The sequence below is a fragment of the Dermatophagoides pteronyssinus genome, unplaced genomic scaffold (assembly GCF_027571235.1).
Source record: "Dermatophagoides pteronyssinus isolate colony J.1.1.1.1 unplaced genomic scaffold, Derpt_VIB-CSIC_2022.12 sq0002, whole genome shotgun sequence".
Taxonomy (NCBI): Eukaryota; Metazoa; Arthropoda; class Arachnida; order Sarcoptiformes; family Pyroglyphidae; genus Dermatophagoides; species Dermatophagoides pteronyssinus.
Genome location: NW_027461526.1, coordinates 2,354,625 through 2,374,541, shown reverse-complemented (window position 1 = coordinate 2,374,541; position 19,917 = coordinate 2,354,625). Strand labels below are relative to the sequence as shown.

General features: G+C 30.9%; 9 protein-coding genes and 1 non-coding gene across 13 annotated transcripts; 7 read left to right on the top strand and 3 right to left on the bottom strand.

Moving 5' to 3' along the window:
• The first annotated feature begins 51 nt into the window (after positions 1 to 51).
• Positions 52 to 1,244, top strand: LOC113788623 (androgen-induced gene 1 protein-like). The gene is made up of 3 exons (XM_027338093.2): positions 52 to 389; positions 467 to 682; positions 754 to 1,244. The coding sequence occupies exons 1-3, from the start codon at positions 240 to 242 to the stop codon at positions 1,066 to 1,068; spliced, it is 681 nt and encodes a 226-aa protein (XP_027193894.2). The 5' UTR covers positions 52 to 239; the 3' UTR covers positions 1,069 to 1,244.
• Positions 1,245 to 1,616: 372 nt separating this feature from the next.
• On the bottom strand, positions 1,617 to 3,080 carry LOC113788487 (protein BCCIP homolog). Of its 2 annotated transcripts, XM_075824644.1 has the most exons (4): positions 2,781 to 3,080; positions 2,562 to 2,714; positions 1,999 to 2,503; positions 1,617 to 1,918 (listed from the first exon to the last, which is right to left on the bottom strand). In XM_075824644.1, the coding sequence occupies exons 1-4, from the start codon at positions 2,976 to 2,978 to the stop codon at positions 1,881 to 1,883; spliced, it is 894 nt and encodes a 297-aa protein (XP_075680759.1). In that variant the 5' UTR covers positions 2,979 to 3,080; the 3' UTR covers positions 1,617 to 1,880. The 2 variants fall into 2 exon arrangements, with proteins under 2 accessions (XP_075680759.1, XP_027193746.1); XM_027337945.2 differs by lacking the exon at positions 1,617 to 1,918 and having other exon boundaries at positions 1,925 to 2,503; positions 2,781 to 3,079.
• LOC113792392 (U4 spliceosomal RNA) lies at positions 1,622 to 1,760 on the bottom strand. Its single transcript, XR_003474798.1, has one exon. It is a non-coding gene; the product is annotated as a U4 spliceosomal RNA (small nuclear RNA).
• A 536-nt stretch (positions 3,081 to 3,616) lies between the features above and the next one.
• Ptp36E (protein tyrosine phosphatase 36E) lies at positions 3,617 to 7,019 on the top strand. The gene is given in 12 exon segments (XM_075824640.1): positions 3,617 to 4,061; positions 4,119 to 4,215; positions 4,311 to 4,390; positions 4,452 to 5,260; positions 5,337 to 5,472; positions 5,536 to 5,685; positions 5,746 to 5,845; positions 5,916 to 5,992; positions 6,057 to 6,188; positions 6,258 to 6,574; positions 6,645 to 6,780; positions 6,855 to 7,019. Coding segments are annotated over 12 exon segments (2,418 nt in total). The 5' UTR covers positions 3,617 to 3,755; the 3' UTR covers positions 6,933 to 7,019.
• A 77-nt stretch (positions 7,020 to 7,096) lies between these two features.
• On the top strand, positions 7,097 to 8,917 carry LOC113799821 (cytochrome P450 3A2-like). The gene has a single exon (XM_027350521.2). The coding sequence runs from the start codon at positions 7,174 to 7,176 to the stop codon at positions 8,797 to 8,799; it is 1,626 nt and encodes a 541-aa protein (XP_027206322.2). The 5' UTR covers positions 7,097 to 7,173; the 3' UTR covers positions 8,800 to 8,917.
• Positions 8,918 to 8,993: 76 nt separating this feature from the next.
• On the top strand, positions 8,994 to 10,665 carry LOC113799844 (cytochrome P450 3A2-like). The gene has a single exon (XM_027350543.2). The coding sequence runs from the start codon at positions 9,054 to 9,056 to the stop codon at positions 10,647 to 10,649; it is 1,596 nt and encodes a 531-aa protein (XP_027206344.2). The 5' UTR covers positions 8,994 to 9,053; the 3' UTR covers positions 10,650 to 10,665.
• Positions 10,666 to 10,846: 181 nt separating this feature from the next.
• On the top strand, positions 10,847 to 11,463 carry LOC113788738 (uncharacterized). Its single transcript, XM_027338192.2, has 2 exons — positions 10,847 to 11,030; positions 11,109 to 11,463. Exons 1-2 carry the CDS (start codon positions 10,847 to 10,849, stop codon positions 11,318 to 11,320), a joined length of 396 nt encoding a protein of 131 aa, XP_027193993.1. The 3' UTR covers positions 11,321 to 11,463.
• Positions 11,464 to 11,469: 6 nt separating this feature from the next.
• Positions 11,470 to 13,032, top strand: LOC113788387 (uncharacterized). Its single transcript, XM_075824643.1, has 2 exons — positions 11,470 to 11,546; positions 11,615 to 13,032. Exon 2 carries the CDS (start codon positions 11,687 to 11,689, stop codon positions 12,944 to 12,946), a length of 1,260 nt encoding a protein of 419 aa, XP_075680758.1. The 5' UTR covers positions 11,470 to 11,546; positions 11,615 to 11,686; the 3' UTR covers positions 12,947 to 13,032.
• A 342-nt stretch (positions 13,033 to 13,374) lies between these two features.
• Positions 13,375 to 14,738, top strand: LOC113788433 (pre-mRNA-splicing factor RBM22). The gene is made up of 2 exons (XM_027337888.2): positions 13,375 to 13,516; positions 13,571 to 14,738. Exons 1-2 carry the CDS (start codon positions 13,432 to 13,434, stop codon positions 14,638 to 14,640), a joined length of 1,155 nt encoding a protein of 384 aa, XP_027193689.1. The 5' UTR covers positions 13,375 to 13,431; the 3' UTR covers positions 14,641 to 14,738.
• On the bottom strand, positions 14,704 to 19,886 carry LOC113799632 (rho GTPase-activating protein 45-like). Of its 3 annotated transcripts, none has more exons than XM_075824634.1 (10): positions 19,779 to 19,886; positions 18,862 to 19,031; positions 18,568 to 18,796; positions 17,421 to 17,799; positions 17,043 to 17,323; positions 16,472 to 16,977; positions 16,385 to 16,407; positions 16,028 to 16,324; positions 15,704 to 15,972; positions 14,704 to 15,639 (listed from the first exon to the last, which is right to left on the bottom strand). In XM_075824634.1, exons 2-10 carry the CDS (start codon positions 18,977 to 18,979, stop codon positions 14,850 to 14,852), a joined length of 2,892 nt encoding a protein of 963 aa, XP_075680749.1. In that variant the 5' UTR covers positions 18,980 to 19,031; positions 19,779 to 19,886; the 3' UTR covers positions 14,704 to 14,849. The 3 variants fall into 3 exon arrangements, with proteins under 3 accessions (XP_075680749.1, XP_027206099.2, XP_075680750.1); XM_027350298.2 differs by lacking the exon at positions 19,779 to 19,886 and adding an exon at positions 19,568 to 19,710; XM_075824635.1 differs by lacking the exons at positions 18,568 to 18,796; positions 18,862 to 19,031; positions 19,779 to 19,886 and adding an exon at positions 17,995 to 18,053.
• Between the last annotated feature and the right edge of the window lie 31 nt (positions 19,887 to 19,917).

Here is a 19,917-nt window from a genome sequence, read left to right as displayed (position 1 = left end):
GCAATATAATCGAATTGCAAAATTCTTTGTTTGGCAAAATATTCGTTCATTAATTATACAGAACGAGAAAAAAACACGTTTGGTCTGATGAGTACTATTTTAGCTAAAGAACTTGACAAAAAAAATGATTAGAGGAAATAACAAACAAAAAAAATTACTTTCAGCATTCACAGATAAAATTGAAAAAAAAATCATTTTATTGATTTCCTCATTCGAACACACACACACACATATGTAAAATGGCTGAAAAATTTCTAACCATTGTACGAATATTATCATTTCTGATCTATTTATTTTCAATCTATTGGCAATATATCGTTCAACCTCCATTTTTATCACCTGAACGAAAACTATTTGGTCCTTTGATTTATTTGACTTATTGGGATCTGGTAAATATAGTAGTATAATGTTAAATAGATCATCTATTTAATTTGATTTGATTTCCATCTATTTACCAAATCTAAAGCTTCTTCAAACTGGCTTCTTTTTTCTTCTGTTGATTAATCAACTTTTCGATAGCCGTCGATTGAAAAATTTTATCGATCTGATCTTTTATGCATTGGCATTGCCCATATCATGGATAGTATCATCATCATTTTGGATTTTATGGGCTATCGATCGTGAATTAGTTTTGCCCGCTAGTATGGATCCATACTATCCACCATGGCTTAATCATTCGACTGTAAGTTTATCACAACAAAAACATCCTTTAGTTACGTTTTCATTTTATGCATTTTTTTCTGGCTCCATTAGCATACGATGATTGCCATTTTGACTATAATGGAATTGTTTGTTGGCAAACACAAACCACCCCAAACACGTAAAGGTTTCTTCATATTCTTTACATTCGTTATAACATATGCCATTTGGTCATTATATCTTCGCATGGCAATGGGTTTCTGGGTCTATCCTTTTCTTGATCAAATGAATAGTACATTTGTTACTTTATTCTACATTTCATCATTATTTCTCTATTCAATGACTTATTTCGTTAGTTTATTTTGCGGAAAATACTTGTGCAACAATAATCAGGATCACCGGCCTGTTAAACAGCGAAAAAATCGCTAAATCAACATTCTCAATTGATTAATCAAATTATTTCATTTATTTATGTTTATTATCAGAAATTCTTATTTTATTTTCAAAATTTCAACATTTTGATTATTTTTCGGTATTATCTAATTATTATTATCAATTTAAAAAATACATTTAATGGGATAGAACATGACGATCTTTCAATATTCGACGCATAATAATCTGACGGCCACTTGGTGTCGAAATTCTTTTCTTCCATCCATGTTTACGAATACGTTTTACCTCCGAACAACGTTCAAAATACCAACGAACATTTTCTCGTACTTGTTGAAAAAGAATGTTTTGTTGTGATAATCGAAGAGAAACATTTGCAAACGTAGGCCGGATAAGATTCAACATTATTTGATTTGATGAGTATATTTACTCGCGTGGAATTTGTTCAAAAACATAAAAAAACATATGATCATAGAAATCGTTAATAAAAACCATTCGTAAAATACGATACAAATGTCTGCATCATTTACATACAAAAACTTGTATCATCAAATTTAATTGTGCTCCCTTTTTTTAAATTCGTAAAATGAAAGGCCGATAGGCCTCCAAAAATTGCCTATCTAATCGGTATTACACGATTAAATGGCGGGGAATTGGGTTTAGTTTTCAACTAGCAATAACCGCAGCTCGCTAAAAGCTCATTGCTTGCGGTACTGCCACTGCGCAAAGCTTAAATTTTTTTATTTATTTGTTAGTCTCATGAACCATCAAAACAAATGAATAATTACATTTATTGAAGTTGATTTAAACATTTATTGTGTGATTTTAGAACATTATTAGGTGGATAATCATTAAGGAATCGATATATCAATATTACGGAAAAGATTTTCTATATAAAAATTTAGAATAAATTCTTTAGAAAATTTATAGTTTCAATCCATCGTTCTTTGGTTAATAGAAGCAGCTTACGATATGGTTCGAATGTTTTTTCATCATCATTCCAATCTATTGAATGAGTATCCGATTGCTTGGATACGGAATATTCGAATTGAGTTTCGGCTCGTTCACTAAAGATTTCATCTTCATCATTAGTATAGAATAAATCATTTTGATTCTTCGAAAGTTTCGAAATCATAATAATATGATCGAATTCGAATTTGCTTGATGTTGTTTGTTGTTTCAATTCGGCTAATAGTTGTTGATAACAAGGAACAGATATTTGTGATGGTAGATTAACGAATCGTTCGTTTATAATTAAAGCACATTTAGCATCTGAATGGTTTAGTTTACGAGAAATGTCGTTGTCTTTAGGTAAATATGACGATAATAAATTCTTGATTTGCTGTACACAATTCTTTTCATTAAAATGGCTATTAAATGGTATGATTGAAATGACACCAAATACGTTGTCATCATCTTCATCATCATTATTTTGTTCATCTTCGTCGGGTTGCTCGTCTTCGTCAATCGATTGCTAAATCATTGAAAATATATTTTAAAAATTAATCCCGAAATTGTCTAAGCTAAATTACCTTTATGACGGTAGTGATCGTATCTTTCATGACTAACTCGGTCAATTCAGAAATGTCTATATTCTCCTTTAGCCATAACTGTTGTAACAGACATCGAATACCATGAAAATCACGTTCGATTGGATCATGAGCAGTAAATTCAATGGATATTTCCTGATATTTCCAACAACAAAAAAAAATCGAATTTAGATTTTTATGATGGATCATTTTTCAACTTACTTTATCACTTAATTCTTCATCTTCATTGTTTTCATCATAATCATCTTCATCGATTTCGTTTTTCTCTGAATCGGACAAATTTTCTACAATTTCACGATCATCTTCATTCTGCTTTGATCGTTTAACAGGATCATCGCTTTTGTCATTGGAATGTTGATCAAGATCTAAATTACGCTTATTTTTATTCGAATGATTCATATTTTTTTAGAATGATTAATTATTAAAATTGAAAACCATTGAATAAAAAAAAATCATGAATGAATCAAAAGTGTTTGAAAATAAACACATTGTTTTTCTATATTAGAGAATAGAAATACCCAATTTATACGAATCAAGTATATTTTTATTTTCGAACGTTTATTAAAAAACAAAATTCTTTAAATATAAGTCATTATCATCAAGTGTGATGATGAATGATGGCAGATATATAGTGAAAGAGAAATCAACCTTCGTTTGATTAAGTTTAGAATAGAAATAAATACAACTGAAAATTGTAATCATTGACAATAACATTGATACTATTATCGTTTGGTTATTAATAGCATTAATATTTGAACGACAAATCAGAATGTTGTTTGTATTGCAAATCTCTTTTGTGGCAGGAGCGCAAAAGTGAATAACAAACATAAAAAAAAACGAGAATCGGAAACGCTTATTGACATAGAAACATAAAATAAAGTTGGAAATTGGGGCAGAATATTCTGTAGCCGTGAAAAAAAATTTGCATGTTTTTTGTGTGATGTATACTGACTAAATGACGCACTGGATGAATGAATGAATGGATTGTATAGTTTAATTATACCACAAATTTTACAATAATAAAATTCTCTGTTCATTTTTTATTCAAGTTCGCTTTGCGATTTTTCAATGCAATCGATTTGTTTTGTTTTTGTGTGAATGAATTTTAATGTTTCTTCAATCTGGTGAATTTTAATTGAAACAAAAAATAATTTCCTTTTCCAATCTTTAAACTTGATGGATCCGGAAGTTTTATTTGAAAATGATTCGGATATTATGAAATCGGCACCTCGGATTAAGCTGAAAAAAACAAAAAAACATTATCGTCGAAAAAAACCGACATTAAAAAAGGCGGCAACAACAGCCGTTTTACCGTTTAAAAAACTTCAGCTATCCATATTTAATAGCCGATTTATACCGATTGAACCTAATCCGGACAATGCATATCAATTCTTACCAAAACAACCAATGGATTTTGATACATTCGAAAAACATATGAATGAAATACGTAAATATGAATGTTTGATTAAAATCGAATTCGAGGTATGATCATCATTACCCAAATTAGGTTATTTGTTTAATTCATTTTCTTAAAATCAGGCATCATCACGTAATGAAATTTACACCAAACATGGTACTCGACATGCACATAAATCTAAAAATGAATTGAAAAATACATATCCGAATCGTGTTCCATGTAAATTATTATTATTATTAAGATAATAAGATTTTCTTCAACTTTTTTTTTGTTTTTTTTTCGGTAAATTTCAAAAAATTCATTGATTGTTTTAGATGATTTTAATCGTGTAGTATTGTCCAAAGATCCATTGGATGAAGAAGATTCGGATTATATTAATGCATCATATGTAGATGTATGTATGAAATATATCAATTTTGATAAAATTATTATTCCAATTAATTAATGTTTATTAGAGTATTTTGAAACCGAACGCTTATATCGCAGCGCAAGGTCCAAATGAATATACGATTTCGGATTTTTGGAGATTAATATGGGAACAACAATCATTTTTGATTGTTATGTTAACCAAAGTATTTGATTTTATACGAGTTGAATGTTGCCAATATTGGCCAATGGAAGAACATAAACCTGAAATGTATGGTCTTATTGAGGTGATATTGTTGAGTGAAGAACAGCTTGCTGATTTTGTTATTCGTACAATGCGAATACGAAAACCTGGACAATTAGTGAGACGAAAAGTAAAAAAAACACGATTAGTACCTCGTAATCTACATAAAGAAGTTAATGATCAAAAATTGGAAATGTTAGACGAAGATGAACAGGAACAAGAAACAGCAAATGAATCGACAGATCGATTTCGTGAATCAAAACGATCTCGACTTTCTGCGAGCACTCGGGCAACACAAGAATCAATACTATCGCATAGTACAAACAGTAAGAATCAGAATGTATAGATGTGAGAGCCAAAAAAACTAAATTCAGAAAAATTATTAGAAAATTCATTAACAACAGGTAGTGTAAAAACTAAATCGAAAAAAGCCTCTTTCACAACAGCAACTGTTTATGATGAAATCGAATACGAAGAAGAGATTGAAGAGGATGATGTACGAATCATCTATCAGCTTCATTACAACAGTTGGTCTTCGCATACATGTCCATTTCCAAATTCGATTCTTCAGTTTCGTCGTCGTGTACGAATCTATCAACAGGAAGTAATCAAAGATGAAGGCGATAGAGTTGGACCAACAATTGTCCACTGTAGGTATGTTTTCATGGTAAAGTTTTTGTTTTTGTTTTCTAAATTTGATTGAAAAAAAATCCATTTTTTCACTTTCAAGCAATGGTTGTGGTAGAACTGGTGCTTTTCTTTGCATCGATTCAAATCTAGAATTGGCCGAAGAAGATGGCCTATATGATGTATTTGGATATACCAAACGACTCAAACATGCAAGACGTGGATTGATTGAAAATCGAGTTAGTTTTTTTTTTATTTTAAAAAAATATTATTTATTATTAAATCATTTTTTTGTAAAATAGGATCAGTATAAATTTGTTTATGAAACCTTAGAGGAAGCACATATCTGTGGTAAAACATGGTTCCCGGTGAATGATTTAGCTACACAAATTAAACTTAAATCTCAAAAATGTACAATGACTGGATTGAATCAATATCAAGTGGAATACAGAGTTTGTTATACAATATTCTTCAGACAAAATTGTTATGGATTAATTTTTTTTATTGCATAGAAAATACAAAAAATGACCAAATTGCCGACCATTGGTGATTGTGCTGGTGGACATCGTGTTGAAAATCGGGAAAAAAATCGTGATGTATCTACAGTACCACGTAAGTACATTTTTTAAATAGTTATTAAATGTAGTATGAAAATTTTCCATTTTCTTTTTCATACTATTAGCTGACAATTTTCGTCCATATTTGACGTCATTTCAAAGCAATGATAATACCGATTATATCAATGCTGTTTTTGTTGATGTAAGTCTTGTGCCATTGCGATAATATAAAAAACAAAAATATCACTAAAAAATATCCTCTATAGGGTTATACACGATCAAAGGAATATATTATAACAGAATGGCCATTAAAACGTACCATACAGGATATATGGTCATTAATCTATGATCATGAATGTAATTCAGTGATTATATTGGATAATCCAAACATGCCAAATGTAATCATAATATTTTGACTTTATTAAGAATTAGATTTCATTTTTTTATTACTTTAATATTGGTTAAAGGAATATCCATTTTTTTGGCCATTAGAACGATATAAGAAACAAAAATATGGCCCAGTATTTAGTGTTGAAATGGTTTCAAGTGCTCATTATCCGAAAATCAAAACATGGATTTTTAAGATAAATAAAAAAGTAGTATCATTAACCGAATTAATGGCAGGTGTAAAAGCCGAACCAAAAACTACACAATTCTTTCAGATTACCTGTTGGCCATTAGATCATAAAGTGCCAACATCAACCAATGCCTTAGTAGAATTGATGAATATGGTTGAACGATGGCGTCAACGAACTAATTATGGTCCAGTAATTGTTGTTTCATAGTGAGTATTTACTTTAGAAAAAAATGCATATGCAAATAATGACCATTCATACTATGTCATTACAATCAAGTAATGGAAAATCACGAGCCGGTGTATATTGTGCTGCCAATTTTGCAATGGAACAAGTCGTTCAACATAATGAAGTGGACATTTTTAATGCTGTGCGTACTGTACGTCGACATCGACCACATTTAGTTGAAAATATGGTCAGTTTATTAATTCATAAAATTTTTTGCATATTTAATAAATGTCATCATCATTATTTTTTTCCCTTCATCAGACTGAATATAAATATTGTTACGATCTTCTATTCCACTATGTAACCCATTATCTTAACAAGGATAAAGATGGAAATTGAGAACACAGAATTAACTCCCAAATATTCAAAGTCCATTTGTACCCGAATAATTTTTATGGTTAAATAAAAATTTATTATGATTATCAATGTGTAATTTGATATGATTTCATGATGATGATGATGATGAATCAATGTGGCAAACATTGTGGATAGATAAAACCAATGAGTTTTTGTGAGTTTTTATTTGAAAATTTACATTCATTCGATTCGAAACGAAAAAAAACAACGTTGTTTCATAATTATGTTTGCCCTGATTTCATTATTGACAATCACCATTATCATCATCATATTCTATGTGATACAAAAACGACGAATGACTATTCTGAAACGAAATGGTATTAATGGACCTGAACCCCATTGGATAACTGGAAATATATTTCATTTTTTCAGTTCGGATAATGTTACAAGATCGCGAGAATATATAAAAAAATATGGTAAAACATGTGGTTATTATGTTGGTCATAAACCGAATGTATTGACAATTGACGTTGAACTAATAAAACGTTTTCAGATAAAAGATTTTGAAAAATTTTCTGATAGACAAAATTTCGGTATCAAATATGGCATTCACCCTAATCCTCGTTTCGCAAAAGATCTAGTTGATTCGAAGGGATATCGATGGAAAGAAACGCGCACAATTCTTACTCCAACATTCAGTGCAATGAAATTGAAAATGATCACACCGATCATGGAATCGGCAATTGATATTTTTATCGACAAAATTGATAAACAAGCGCAAAAAGGTACTGAATTTAACATTTATGAATATTTTCAACTACTCACAGCTGATGTCATCTCTAAAACTGCACTTGGTATTGATACTAATGTTCAATATAATCCAAAAAATGAATTTTTTCTTGCAGCCAAATTATTATTTGACAGAAAGCCTAACAAATTTCTCATGTTGTTTATGTGTTTACCGGAATTAGATCGAATTCTTTATCCGGTTCGTCGATTATTGGAAGTGTTAAACGAACGTTTTGGCTGGTCACCACAATTCACCATTGCCAAATTAGTTGAAGCAGCTATTCAATTGCGAAAAATTCGTCCAATAAAAATCATTGATTTGTTGCAATTAATGTTAGACGCTAAAGCTAGTGAAGATGAAATCAAGAATGAAAACTCTTCCAAATTATCCATTGAAATATCAAACGATGATAAAATTTTGACAAATGATAAAGAATCTACTGGTGTTGAGAATAATAGAATGAATGAAAAAAGATTTCGAAATTCAAAATCATTGACCAAAGATGAAGTAATTTCCAACGCTGTACTGTTCTATGAAGCTGGCTATGAAACAACAAGTACGGCCTTAGGATTCATATCACATTTTCTGGTTACACGTCAAGATATACAGGATAAAGTTCGAGATGAAGTTAATGAACTTTACGCAAATGAAAAAAAATTTGATTATAATACGGTGAATAAATTGACATATATGCAATGCGTCATCAATGAATCGATGCGATTCTATCCTCCAGTCACAGCTTTCATCACTCGAAACACTAAAGGAGATTATCATTATAAGGATATAATTATCCCGAAAGATTCGACCATTCGAATACCGACATACCAATTACATCATTGCGAAGAGTATTGGCCTAATCCAGAAGTGTTTGATCCGGAAAGATTTCGTGATAAAAAGAATTATGATCCAAGTGCATTTCAAGCATTCGGCAATGGACCCCGTAATTGTATTGGAATGCGGTTTGCATTATATGAAATCAAATTGGCTTTAGCAAAACTATTGTTTCGATACAGACTGGTACCGGGACCGAGTACTGAAAATGAATTGACAATTGAACAAAAAATAATAACTGAAACGCCAAAATATGGTGTGTTTGTTAGAGCATTACCTATTTTTTAAAAAAATATACATCATTGTTTCAATACAAAAATTTGTCCTAATAAAGTGCATGTAATAAATATTAATACTTTTGCTCATCAAAATTTTTACTGCAATAAAATAGTAACTGATTGATAAATCTAGTCGAGTGCAATATTCAATTGATAAAACATTGTTTCTGTCTGATAAAATTAGATATTATGGCCAATATAAAACAGTAGTACAGCCTGGTATTTTGTTCTAATTATTTCATTAATTTATTTGGATACATCAAAATGATTTGCACAATTATATTTGTTTTAATTTTATTAATCACATTTTATGTGATTCGAAAACGTCAAATGACCATCCTGAAACGAAATGGTATTAATGGACCTGAACCAAATCTGATCACTGGTAATATATTTTCATTGTTGAAAAAGTCTAACTTTGAAAGATCTCAACAATTGATCGATCATTATGGCAAAACTAGTGGATATTATGTGGGCGCAAAACCAAATGTATTGACCATAGATTTAGAACTGATCAAACGATTTCAAATCAAAGATTTTGATAAATTTTCTGACCGACAAACATTTGGCCTAAAACATGGTATTCGTCCGAATCCAAGATTTTCCGAAAATGTTATTGGATCACGTGGTGCTCGTTGGAAAGAACATCGTACCATATTGAATCCAACATTCAGTGCGATGAAATTAAAAATGGTTACTCCCATTATAGAATCAGCCATTGACATATTCATTAACAAAGTCGATAAACATGCAGAAGATGGAAATGAATTTAATATTTATGAAGATTTTCAGCTTCTCACAGCTGATGTTATATCGAAAACGGCATTTGGAATCGATACAAATGTTCAACATGATCCAAAGAATGAATTTTTTCTTGCAGCAAAAATGGTGTTTGACACAAAACCTAATCGATTTCTTTTGTTATTTACCTGTTTTCCTGAATTAGACATCGTAATGTATCCATTCCGTCGATTATTGGAAATTATACGCGAAGCTAGAGGAAAATCGGCTTCGACAATTTTAGCAAAATTAATTGAAGCTGCTATACGATTGCGAAAGGATCGTCCGGTAAAAACGCCCGATCTATTGCAGCTAATGCTTGATGCTCAAGCAAGTGAAGATGAACTTAAACAAAAAGATCTGTCAAAATTGACCATAGAACTGTCCAATGATGAAATGACTGCAGTCAAACAAACGAATGGAGCGCAGAAATTCAAAAATTCCAAATCACTTTCACAAGATGAAGTCATCGCAAATGCAATCATTTTCTATGAAGCTGGCTATGAAACGACAAGTACAGCTTTAGGATTCATCTCACATTTTCTGGTTACACGTCAAGATGTACAGGATAAAGTTCGAGATGAAGTTAATGAACTTTACGCAAATGAAAAAAAATTTGATTATAATACGGTGAATAAATTGACATATATGCAATGCGTCATCAATGAATCGATGCGATTCTATCCTCCAGTCACATCTTTCATAACGCGTAACACCAGAGAAGATTATCATTACAACGACATGATTATCCCGAAAGATTCGACCATTCGAATACCGACATACCAATTACATCATTGCGAAGAGTATTGGCCTAATCCAGAAGTGTTTGATCCGGAAAGATTTCTTGATAAAAAGAATTATGATCCAATTGCATTTCAAGCATTCGGCAATGGACCCCGTAATTGTATTGGAATGCGGTTTGCATTATATGAAATCAAATTGGCTTTAGCAAAACTATTGTTTCGATACAGACTAGTACCGGGACCGAGTACTGAAAATGAATTGACAATTGAACAAAAAATAATAACTGAAACGCCAAAATATGGTGTGTTTGTTAAAGCTGTTCCATTGTATAAATAAAAATGGTTTTCTGGTATTTGCAAAAAATTGTATCATTTAAATTTTGAATTTGTTCATAGATTCTGTTATTTGTTGAAAAATTAAATAAGACAAATCATCTGGATAATCATTTCGTAGAACAGAATTTTTCATTAATAAAATTTTTAATTTGGAATTACTATTCACGTTTTTTTCAACCTCTTACCATCATCGTAATCATGTGGTATTTGAGGCATCATGCTCGACGATTTTTTCGAGCCATTATGAAACCGATACCGATCGATGTGGCTCGAAAATGGTATCAACGAACTCGCTATCTTTATGTTTGTCTTGGTGCCACTGCATTTGCATATTCTTTTTACACATTCAATAAACATAAAAAAGATATCGAACTTTTTCCCGGTAATATATCTGCAAATAATAAATTATGAATCCTACTAAAAAACGAATCTATTAAAATTTTTTAAATTTCATTTTTAGTTTTCGATAAAAGTTCTTTACATAAAAAATTAAGAATGAAAGGTGATCCTGGTGAAGTAGTGATAGCTAATATCGGTTTTGGTAAACCGATTACAGTCGAACGATATAATAATGAAGATTATATTCTTGATTATGAACAACGAAAACGAAATTACGAATTACAACAACAATTGCAACAAACATCTCAACCAATCGATAAAAATCTTGCCTAATTGGAAGTTCATCTTATTTTCTATCATATCCATATTTAAATACATGAATTTGTTGACAGTTAATGTAAAATAACTGAATTAGATTAATTTACGATCGATATATTTAAAAAAAAACAATATATTAAAATTTTACGATTGTCACACTTGTTATGTGCATATCCATTTCAATGAACAGACAAAAAAATAAAAAAAATAAATGCACACACTGATTTTGATCAATCGAAACGTAAATAATGGACTCAAAAATTTCTTAAATTTACTTTTTTTTAATTGCAAATTCGTGTTTTTTATTAGGATTAGAAAAAGTTTTTTATCGTTAATTATATTGATGGTGATAAACGCTAGAATATTTTGTTGGAATTTAAAATGTGCCTTACAAATAGATCAATGATAGGCAATGGTCTTCCAAAATCTAAATTAAAATTATTTATACTTCTTTGCCTTACATTTGGCTGCTATGTATTAATCTTACAAAATTCATCATTTCTTAATAAATTTCATTGGAACTTTCTTCTCGCAAGCAATCTAAGGGCGACAATATTTCATGGCCATCGAGTTGGCACGAAAACGATCCAAAATCGTCCGAACGGAACTTCCATTGTTTATTTTGATCTACCTTCATTGGATGATTATAAAATTCAAGATGATTATTTTCAGTTCAATAAAACTTTAACAGATAAGCTTACATCATCGCAATCATCTAATATTCTTTCATGTTTACGGCGAGGATCGCAAGTCGTTCAAAGTAACCTCATAGGATTTCAAACTTGTATCTGTAATGGCAATTATTTTGGTCAAAATTGTTCGGTTCCACGAATGATCCAGAATGTATTACAGCAAAATTCAGAGTTGAAAATCGTTACACTGAATAAACCTCGACGACTATTAATGTCGTTGATTTGGCTTTCTCATCATCAACAAAATAGTACTCTTGACCAGATCAACTTGGAAAATCTTTACAGAACTCTTGACGAATTTTCGCCACTCATTGACATGTTTATTATCAATGATATCATTTTTGAATCACCTAGAAACAATTTTTCACTTCAAACACAATTCAATCACGGTTTATTATCAAAATTCAAATCATTTACATTTCTCAATACCATCGAATTCAATGACAAAAGGCAATACGATGAAAATTTTCGCCATATTGAATGGGAATCAATGCGACAATCCTGGCGAATTTTTAGCACTCAAGTCACCGAATATCGTCCCGCTGATCTATTGATTTTCATGTCTATCAATCAATTTCCTGCTACTGATCTAGTATTGTTTCTAAAATATCATACGGGTATACAAGATGTGGTTCATATTGGTCCTACATACAATTTCCATTATCAAAACAAAAGTTTGATGATGTTTGACGACTACCAACGTTCGTCATCTAACGAATCTATCAAAATTAATAATCCTGTGAATTCGATGCTCGATCATATTAAGAATGTAATAATCTCATTTCAATATATGGCTTCATTATGTCAATTCAGTTTTGAACATTACATCGCCAATTACTGTCGAACAAATCAAAATCTAATTAAACATTTCCAAACAAATTTCTGGTCCCTTCATTATATTCGAATCGGTTCAAAAATTGAAAGTCCGGCAACAAAAGTGATATTATGATTGAATTTTTTTTGTTTTATTTATTTTTATTTATACAAAACTTGAAAAAATTGTTTATACATGAATAAATTTAAGCATTTTGCGTTTCCGATGTATTATTAATGTTGAGAAATTTGGCCAAATCTTCATCCACATCATCCGTTTCATCCCAATTCTCATCCCATAGTTGTTGATTATTTATTGTTGATACATTCCAATTATCTTCATTGAATTCTTCAAAATCATCTTCACAGTTATCAACGTCCAATGTAACGGTATTCATCACTGGCACAGAATTGAAGGGATTTTGAAAACTCATTTTTGTCGTGATTTTGTTTCAAACGGACAATTTTTTGGAATTGATATTTCTAGAGCAACTATTATGACTCATATGGATTGGAATGGTGTTAATGGTGGAAAATATTGGATTCTGATCGTGCTCGAATTCAGTTTAGAAAAAATTTTATTTTGATTTAAAAAATTGTTTCGGTTTTCAATAAATAAAGATGGCTATGTCCAAAGGAACTTCGCATTATAACCGGCAGGTTTGGGAAGATGAATCTTTCCCGATTTTGTGTCAAACTTGTCTAGGTAAGTTTGGACAACATAATTTTTTGATTGTAATTGATTTTAAATTAAACTTAGGTGATAATCCATTTCTAAGAGTCATGAAAGAAAAATATGGAGCCGAATGCAAAGTGTGTAATAGACCATTCACAACATTTCGATGGTGTCCAGGATCAAAAATGCGATATAAAAAAACTGAAATTTGTACCATATGCGCTCGGGCAAAAAATATCTGTCAAACTTGTTTATTAGATTTACAATATGGCCTACCAGTACAAGTTCGTGATGAAGTACTTGGGACAAAGTTAGAGCTACCGAAATCTGAAATAAATCGTGAATACTATTCACAGATGCTCGATCGTGCGGTACAAAATTCTGATGCAACCGAAGCATTTGGGGCCCTTAAAGATGCGCCTACGTCAGATGTTCTTAATAAATTGGCTAGAAATTCGCCTTATTACAAAAGAAATGCTCCACACATTTGCAGTTTTTGGGTTAAAGGTGAATGCAAAAGAGGTGAAGAATGTCCGTATCGTCATGAAAAACCATCCGATCCAAGTGATCCTCTTTCCGACCAGAATATCAAAGATCGTTATTTTGGTGTAAACGATCCTGTGGCCGAAAAATTATTGAAACGTGCCGCCGAAATGCCAAAGCCTATACCACCTGAAGATAAGTCCATAACTACCTTATATATCGGTAACGTTAACGAACAAATTGAAGAAAGTGATTTACGTGATTATTTCTATCAATTTGGAGAGATACGTTCAATCAACATAGTACGGAAGTCAAATTGTGCATTTGTACAGTTCACGACTAGACAAGCGGCTGAAGAGGCTGTCAAGAAAGCATTCCAACGTCTAAGCATAAAAGGTACTAAATTAACAATAAGATGGGGCAAATCGCAAGGCAAACGTAAAACCGATGAAGATGAAGATGAACGAAACAAACCAGGTCCCAGTAGTAAGCAGCACAAAGTTGCTTCAGTACCTGGGTTGCCTGCCGGTACACCAGATTATTTTGGATTAGTTCCAGCTTTAAATCCACCTAGCATAGGTTCTTCATCTTCATCTAGCGTCTATTATCCATCACAGGATCCATCCCGAATGGGTTCAATTTCAATGAAAAAATCATATAAAGATCATTGATTGTATTTCATAATCACCACTTCATTTTTGCATCATAAAGATAACTAAATTAAAAACATCGAATACCATTTTTTTAAAATATAGTTTTATTATGTTTACCAAGTGTCATTCGTAACGATTTAAAATAGATGAATTGTTGTGAGGATTGAAATTTATAGGTTAAATGCTGACAATGATTTTGAATTGACAGGTGAGAAATCTTTATAATTTCAGACATGATCTTCGTTTGAATTGACAGAGAAATCTATGTTTTTGTATGAATATATATCGGATGATGATTTTGAAAGCTCATTATGTTTAGCATAGATTGGCTTGGGTGATGAGTTTTGACTGATTGATTTGTCGGGAAGCCGTTGAGTGCTACCAGTTCTTGAGATCAAATGATAATCCGATACGATACGTTTTACGTTCCTCTGTTGCTGATGTTGATGTAACGAGCCTACATGACGATTCAATGGCCCAACTGTTGAAGCTGTTATTTGTGAGAATGGAGATAATATAGTATCGTTTTGGACATTATTATTTGAATGGTTTGTGATCGCCGTAAATACTTTATTTGAGTTTGATTTTTGATTCAAATTATCTACGATTTGTGGAGGAGAATATGATGATGATGAATAAAATCGTTGCGACGGCTGTTGGGATTGATTAAGACTAGGTGAGAAAAATTCGAATCGAGCCTGGTTCATATTATGTTTGATTTGATTGACATCCGACCGTATAGAGGAGCATGTAGCCGATTTTAATAATTGTGGCATTCTGTTGCCATGACTGTTATTCATAATAGTTTCACCATTATGTTTCATGTATGAATCAGATGCTGTTTCCATGGTTTTTTTATTATCAATTTGACCAAATGAACTGTTTCGATGTAATCCGCTACCTATTGCCACAGGTTCGATATCATGAACAAACACTCGGTCGGCATAAAGAATAAATAGTTCAATCACTCGGCTTTGATGATTAGTATCATATAGCATGTTTGTATCATCATTATCACTTTAGATAAAATAAAATAAACTTAAGATATGAATTGAAAGGATATTTTTTTAAAAATACATACGCTTTTTTCAGCAATGTAGGGCCGAATACGATACCTAAATTACTTGGATTCATTTGATTGAATTCTGAATCTTTAGAAATTTGTCGCAAATGATTCATCAAATATCGTAGGGTATTAAAATGAACAGTCGGTAATCGGCGACAAATTTTTTTCAATCTATTGACGATGTCTTCTTCACTAGAAGAATCGAGCGAAGAATTTTTTGAATATTTCGTAGCAACTTCGATCAATTCATTGTAAAGTTGGAATGTTAATAGCGGTTCAGGGAGCTAAAAAAATACAAACTGTAAAATCTTAAAATTGTTCAAATTAATGCATTCATACCATTCGAAAAAATTGTTTCAACAAATTTGCAATCACATTTGGAGAAACATTTGATAGATCAACACTATCAGGATCGGTTTCATAAGCTTTCGTCAAGCTATCTACTTGAGATTTTACAGCGGATACTCGATAAATGCCTGATATTCTGGAACCACGCTTTTCTATTTGTTTAACACATTGTTTAATAATATCTGGCACGGCATTGGAAGACAGTTGACAAAGAGGTACTCGAAACAAAAGGTTTGGACCGGATTTGTTTTCGTTACATTTGGCACCTTTTTTGTATTGATAGACACTCTGAGGAGAAATTTGTGGTCAAATAAAAAACCAACATAACTAAAAAATAAGGAAAATTACCTTGTATTTTTTCTCAATAACTTCTGCAAAAAAATTGATAAAAAAGTTTTGAGAATTTTTTCAATTACAACATAAGGCTAAACTTACTCATCTGAAAATCATTTGATTGTGTATTAGAATTGACGGCATTCACTGCTTTGTTTTCTTTACGGATATGAACCGATTGCTGTTGCTTCGGCTGTTTGACTAAATAAACATTTGAATTATTGTTGATACCGCTATCTGATTCGCTAGAATAAGTTTCAATATTCTCTATATTATAATGACTAGTTGGCTTTATTGAATGATCGCCAAACATCAATGGAAGGCTATTGGAAAAATCACGAAAAGGTTTTCCCATTTCATGTCGATCAGTATCGATAATTGCTCGGTGAATTTCCTCAGGCGAATAGGTAATTGAATCACGTAGTGTTTCAAAATAATGAGAAGTTATCTCTTTAATCTTAATCTCAGTATTGGCCATTAGATCTTGTAATCGGATAATTAATTCACGTTTAGATTTTTTAAACGATTCTTTTTGTCCATTAAGAATCCATAGGTATTTAGTGTTGTTCATCTCCGCTTCATTGAATTCGTTGCTACTTTCTAAATAACTTTAATGATGAAAAAAATCAGAGAAAAATAACATACTTATAACAAATAACAAAAACAAATATACCTGAATTTTTGTCTCGTTTTACTTTCAGCATCTTGTAATTTTGGCGTGTAAAAACTTTCACGCGATTTAGAATAAGTATTAATGACATCATTCAACTGTTTATTCGCTTTAGCCCAATCATCTTTGATTTTTTTAATTTTTTTATCAAAATCTAAACGAAATTCATTGACAGAAGCTAAAATATTTTTGCCCAACAAATCGAAATTGTTATCACATATGTTGGCATTTTTGATCTCATTTTGACAAAATTGATTATAAACAACATTAAAAGGAAGAAAAGCCTAATGGATTATTATTACAATAAGAAAAATTGATTAATATTAACATTGCAATCAAATTTGCAAAAATAAATAAAAAATTAATCATTTTTATATTTACTTTATCACTTTTCAATTGATGAATTGTTGTTCGCATGTTTTGATCGTTTTTAGAGATGGCACGATTATATTCGCTTTCAATTTGGGCACGTTTTTCAATAAAAGCGACCAATTCTTTCATATATTTGTACCAACATTTTGCCTGTTTCATTAGTTCATCTACGCCTGATTCATAGGAAAAAATACGCTCTTCGGGCATATTAATCGGCAATGTTCTTGATTTATTTGACACACAAGGACTATGATGACCAATTGATGTTTGTTGTTGTCGCTGTGATGGAGGTGGAGATGATGATGATGATGATTGTAATTTTTGCGTTATATCCAATGATTTTGAAGAAGACATTGAAACGCCGTCTTGCATCAAACAATTGGAAATACTGATTTTTAAAAAATAACAAAAAAATTGATGATAAATAAAATCTGTTTTGAAATGCAAACTTATCAATTTTTTAGATGATAAAAAAACAAAAATCGATGAGGGAGCTATTGGTCATCGACATCTCATCGTCATCAATGATCAAATTGTTGGAGTATGGATTTTAATTTCGAAATTGAAAAAAAGCTATTCTAACCAAATCGAACAATAATAGTCGAAATAAATAACCGGAACTATCATGAATTATTCTGAAGATTTATCATAAATCTTGTTGATGGACAAGACAATTTTCAAATAAAACAATAAATCAACCATCGGTTGGTCAACTTGAAAAATTTTTCGTTTTTTTTCTTAAAAAAGTCCAAATTCCAAAGATATACGATAAAACAAAAAGATAATCATCGTATGAAGAAGCAAAAAACGACACACAATAAACATCATCATCATTAAAATCATCAGGTTTATATGGTAACATTAATTTGATGGCTGATTTTGACATTTTTTCTCATATAAACAGTACATGCAACAGGTATTGTCATATTGCCTAATGCAGCAGCTAATAAACAAAAAGATAACTGATTAAATTGGATTTCTATGGTGATAAAATTAAATTTTATCGCTGCTATGATTTTGTCGATCTTTTTCAAATTAAATTATGTGAAGGCAAAATTTGTCATTTGGAAAAAAGTTAAATAAACAAAAACTTGATGATTGATCGATTGAATGAAATTGATCGAAATGAAAATATTATGATATTATCTTTACTCACTTGTATTGGAATGATTTATACAAAGAATTGATGTTATCGACCAATTGTGAATGCAATTCAATTGAATAATTATCATAATCATATGTTTTCACAGCTTTTACCAATTGACTGGCGTTTAATAATAATTCTTTACTTTCTAGTAAGGAATATTTTTCCAAAATTACACGCATTATTTTCGATATTTCTGCCAATCTTTCATAAGCTGCTTTACGTTTATCTTCAGGATCATCTATATTGATAATAATATTCAATCCATGTTGTGAATCGATGAAAATTAAACAAAAAAAAACTTACCTCGCTGATCGTAAACATGTTTCAGTTCACCAAGTAGATAGGTCAATGTTTGTGAATAATGACCAATATTTTTATTAGATCCGGCACCCGTAGCAGAATAGTGTTGTTGAGAATCCATTCTGTTCGAAATTGAAAGTATTTTCAATGTGTCAGATATATTCAACGAAAACCTAAAACGATAATATCATGTTGTTTACAAATAGACAAATCATAGGGTCAAATATAATGTAAAAATGATTTAATAATAATAATTATGATGATAATAATAATAATAAAGATCAAATTTCAATGATGAGTTCAAATTGATTGATTTCAATGATCGAATGAATAAAATGTTTCTGTTTTGTTTTGTTTTATCGATTCGCCTAAAATAACAATTGTTGATTGTTGTTGTTTTAGATGTTATTTTGGTTGATGCTCAAACAGACACACAATCATCACACGATAATGATCACCTCTATAATTTTTTTCATTCAATAATGTTGGTAGGTGTGTGTGAAATATAGAAATTATGATGGTGCCATTATCATGATTTCTATATTTCATTAAATTTTCTAGTTTTTAAAGTAAGTTTGTACTATCGTGATAGGGTTGTGATGTATTCTCTTTCAAAACGATTAAAATGAATTGCTAGCATCATGGAATATTCTTTGAAAATGTTAAATGTTAAACCATTAAACATTATTTGATCATATCATGTACGTACACATACTATCAATGCCAATCTACAAAAAGGCTAGCTAGACGTCAAGATTATCATCAAGATTCTTTGTTTTAGCCAGGCATAATCATAGATTGCTTCGAAAAAAAAACTGGCTGCAATCGTAGTTTGCTTGATTCTGACGATGATGCGATTCGAAAAGTGGCTAAATTTAGCTCTTTATATAGGGAAAGAAAAAAAATTAGACGTCACGTACTCAAATCGATGATGGGGCGTATGACGATGACAAGGTGATGAAACTAAACAAATAAATATTTGGATAAAGATGCGAAGAATATATGTCGGGATAAATCAATGTAAACGGAAAAAATGTTTTTTAGTAATCATTTGCAAGA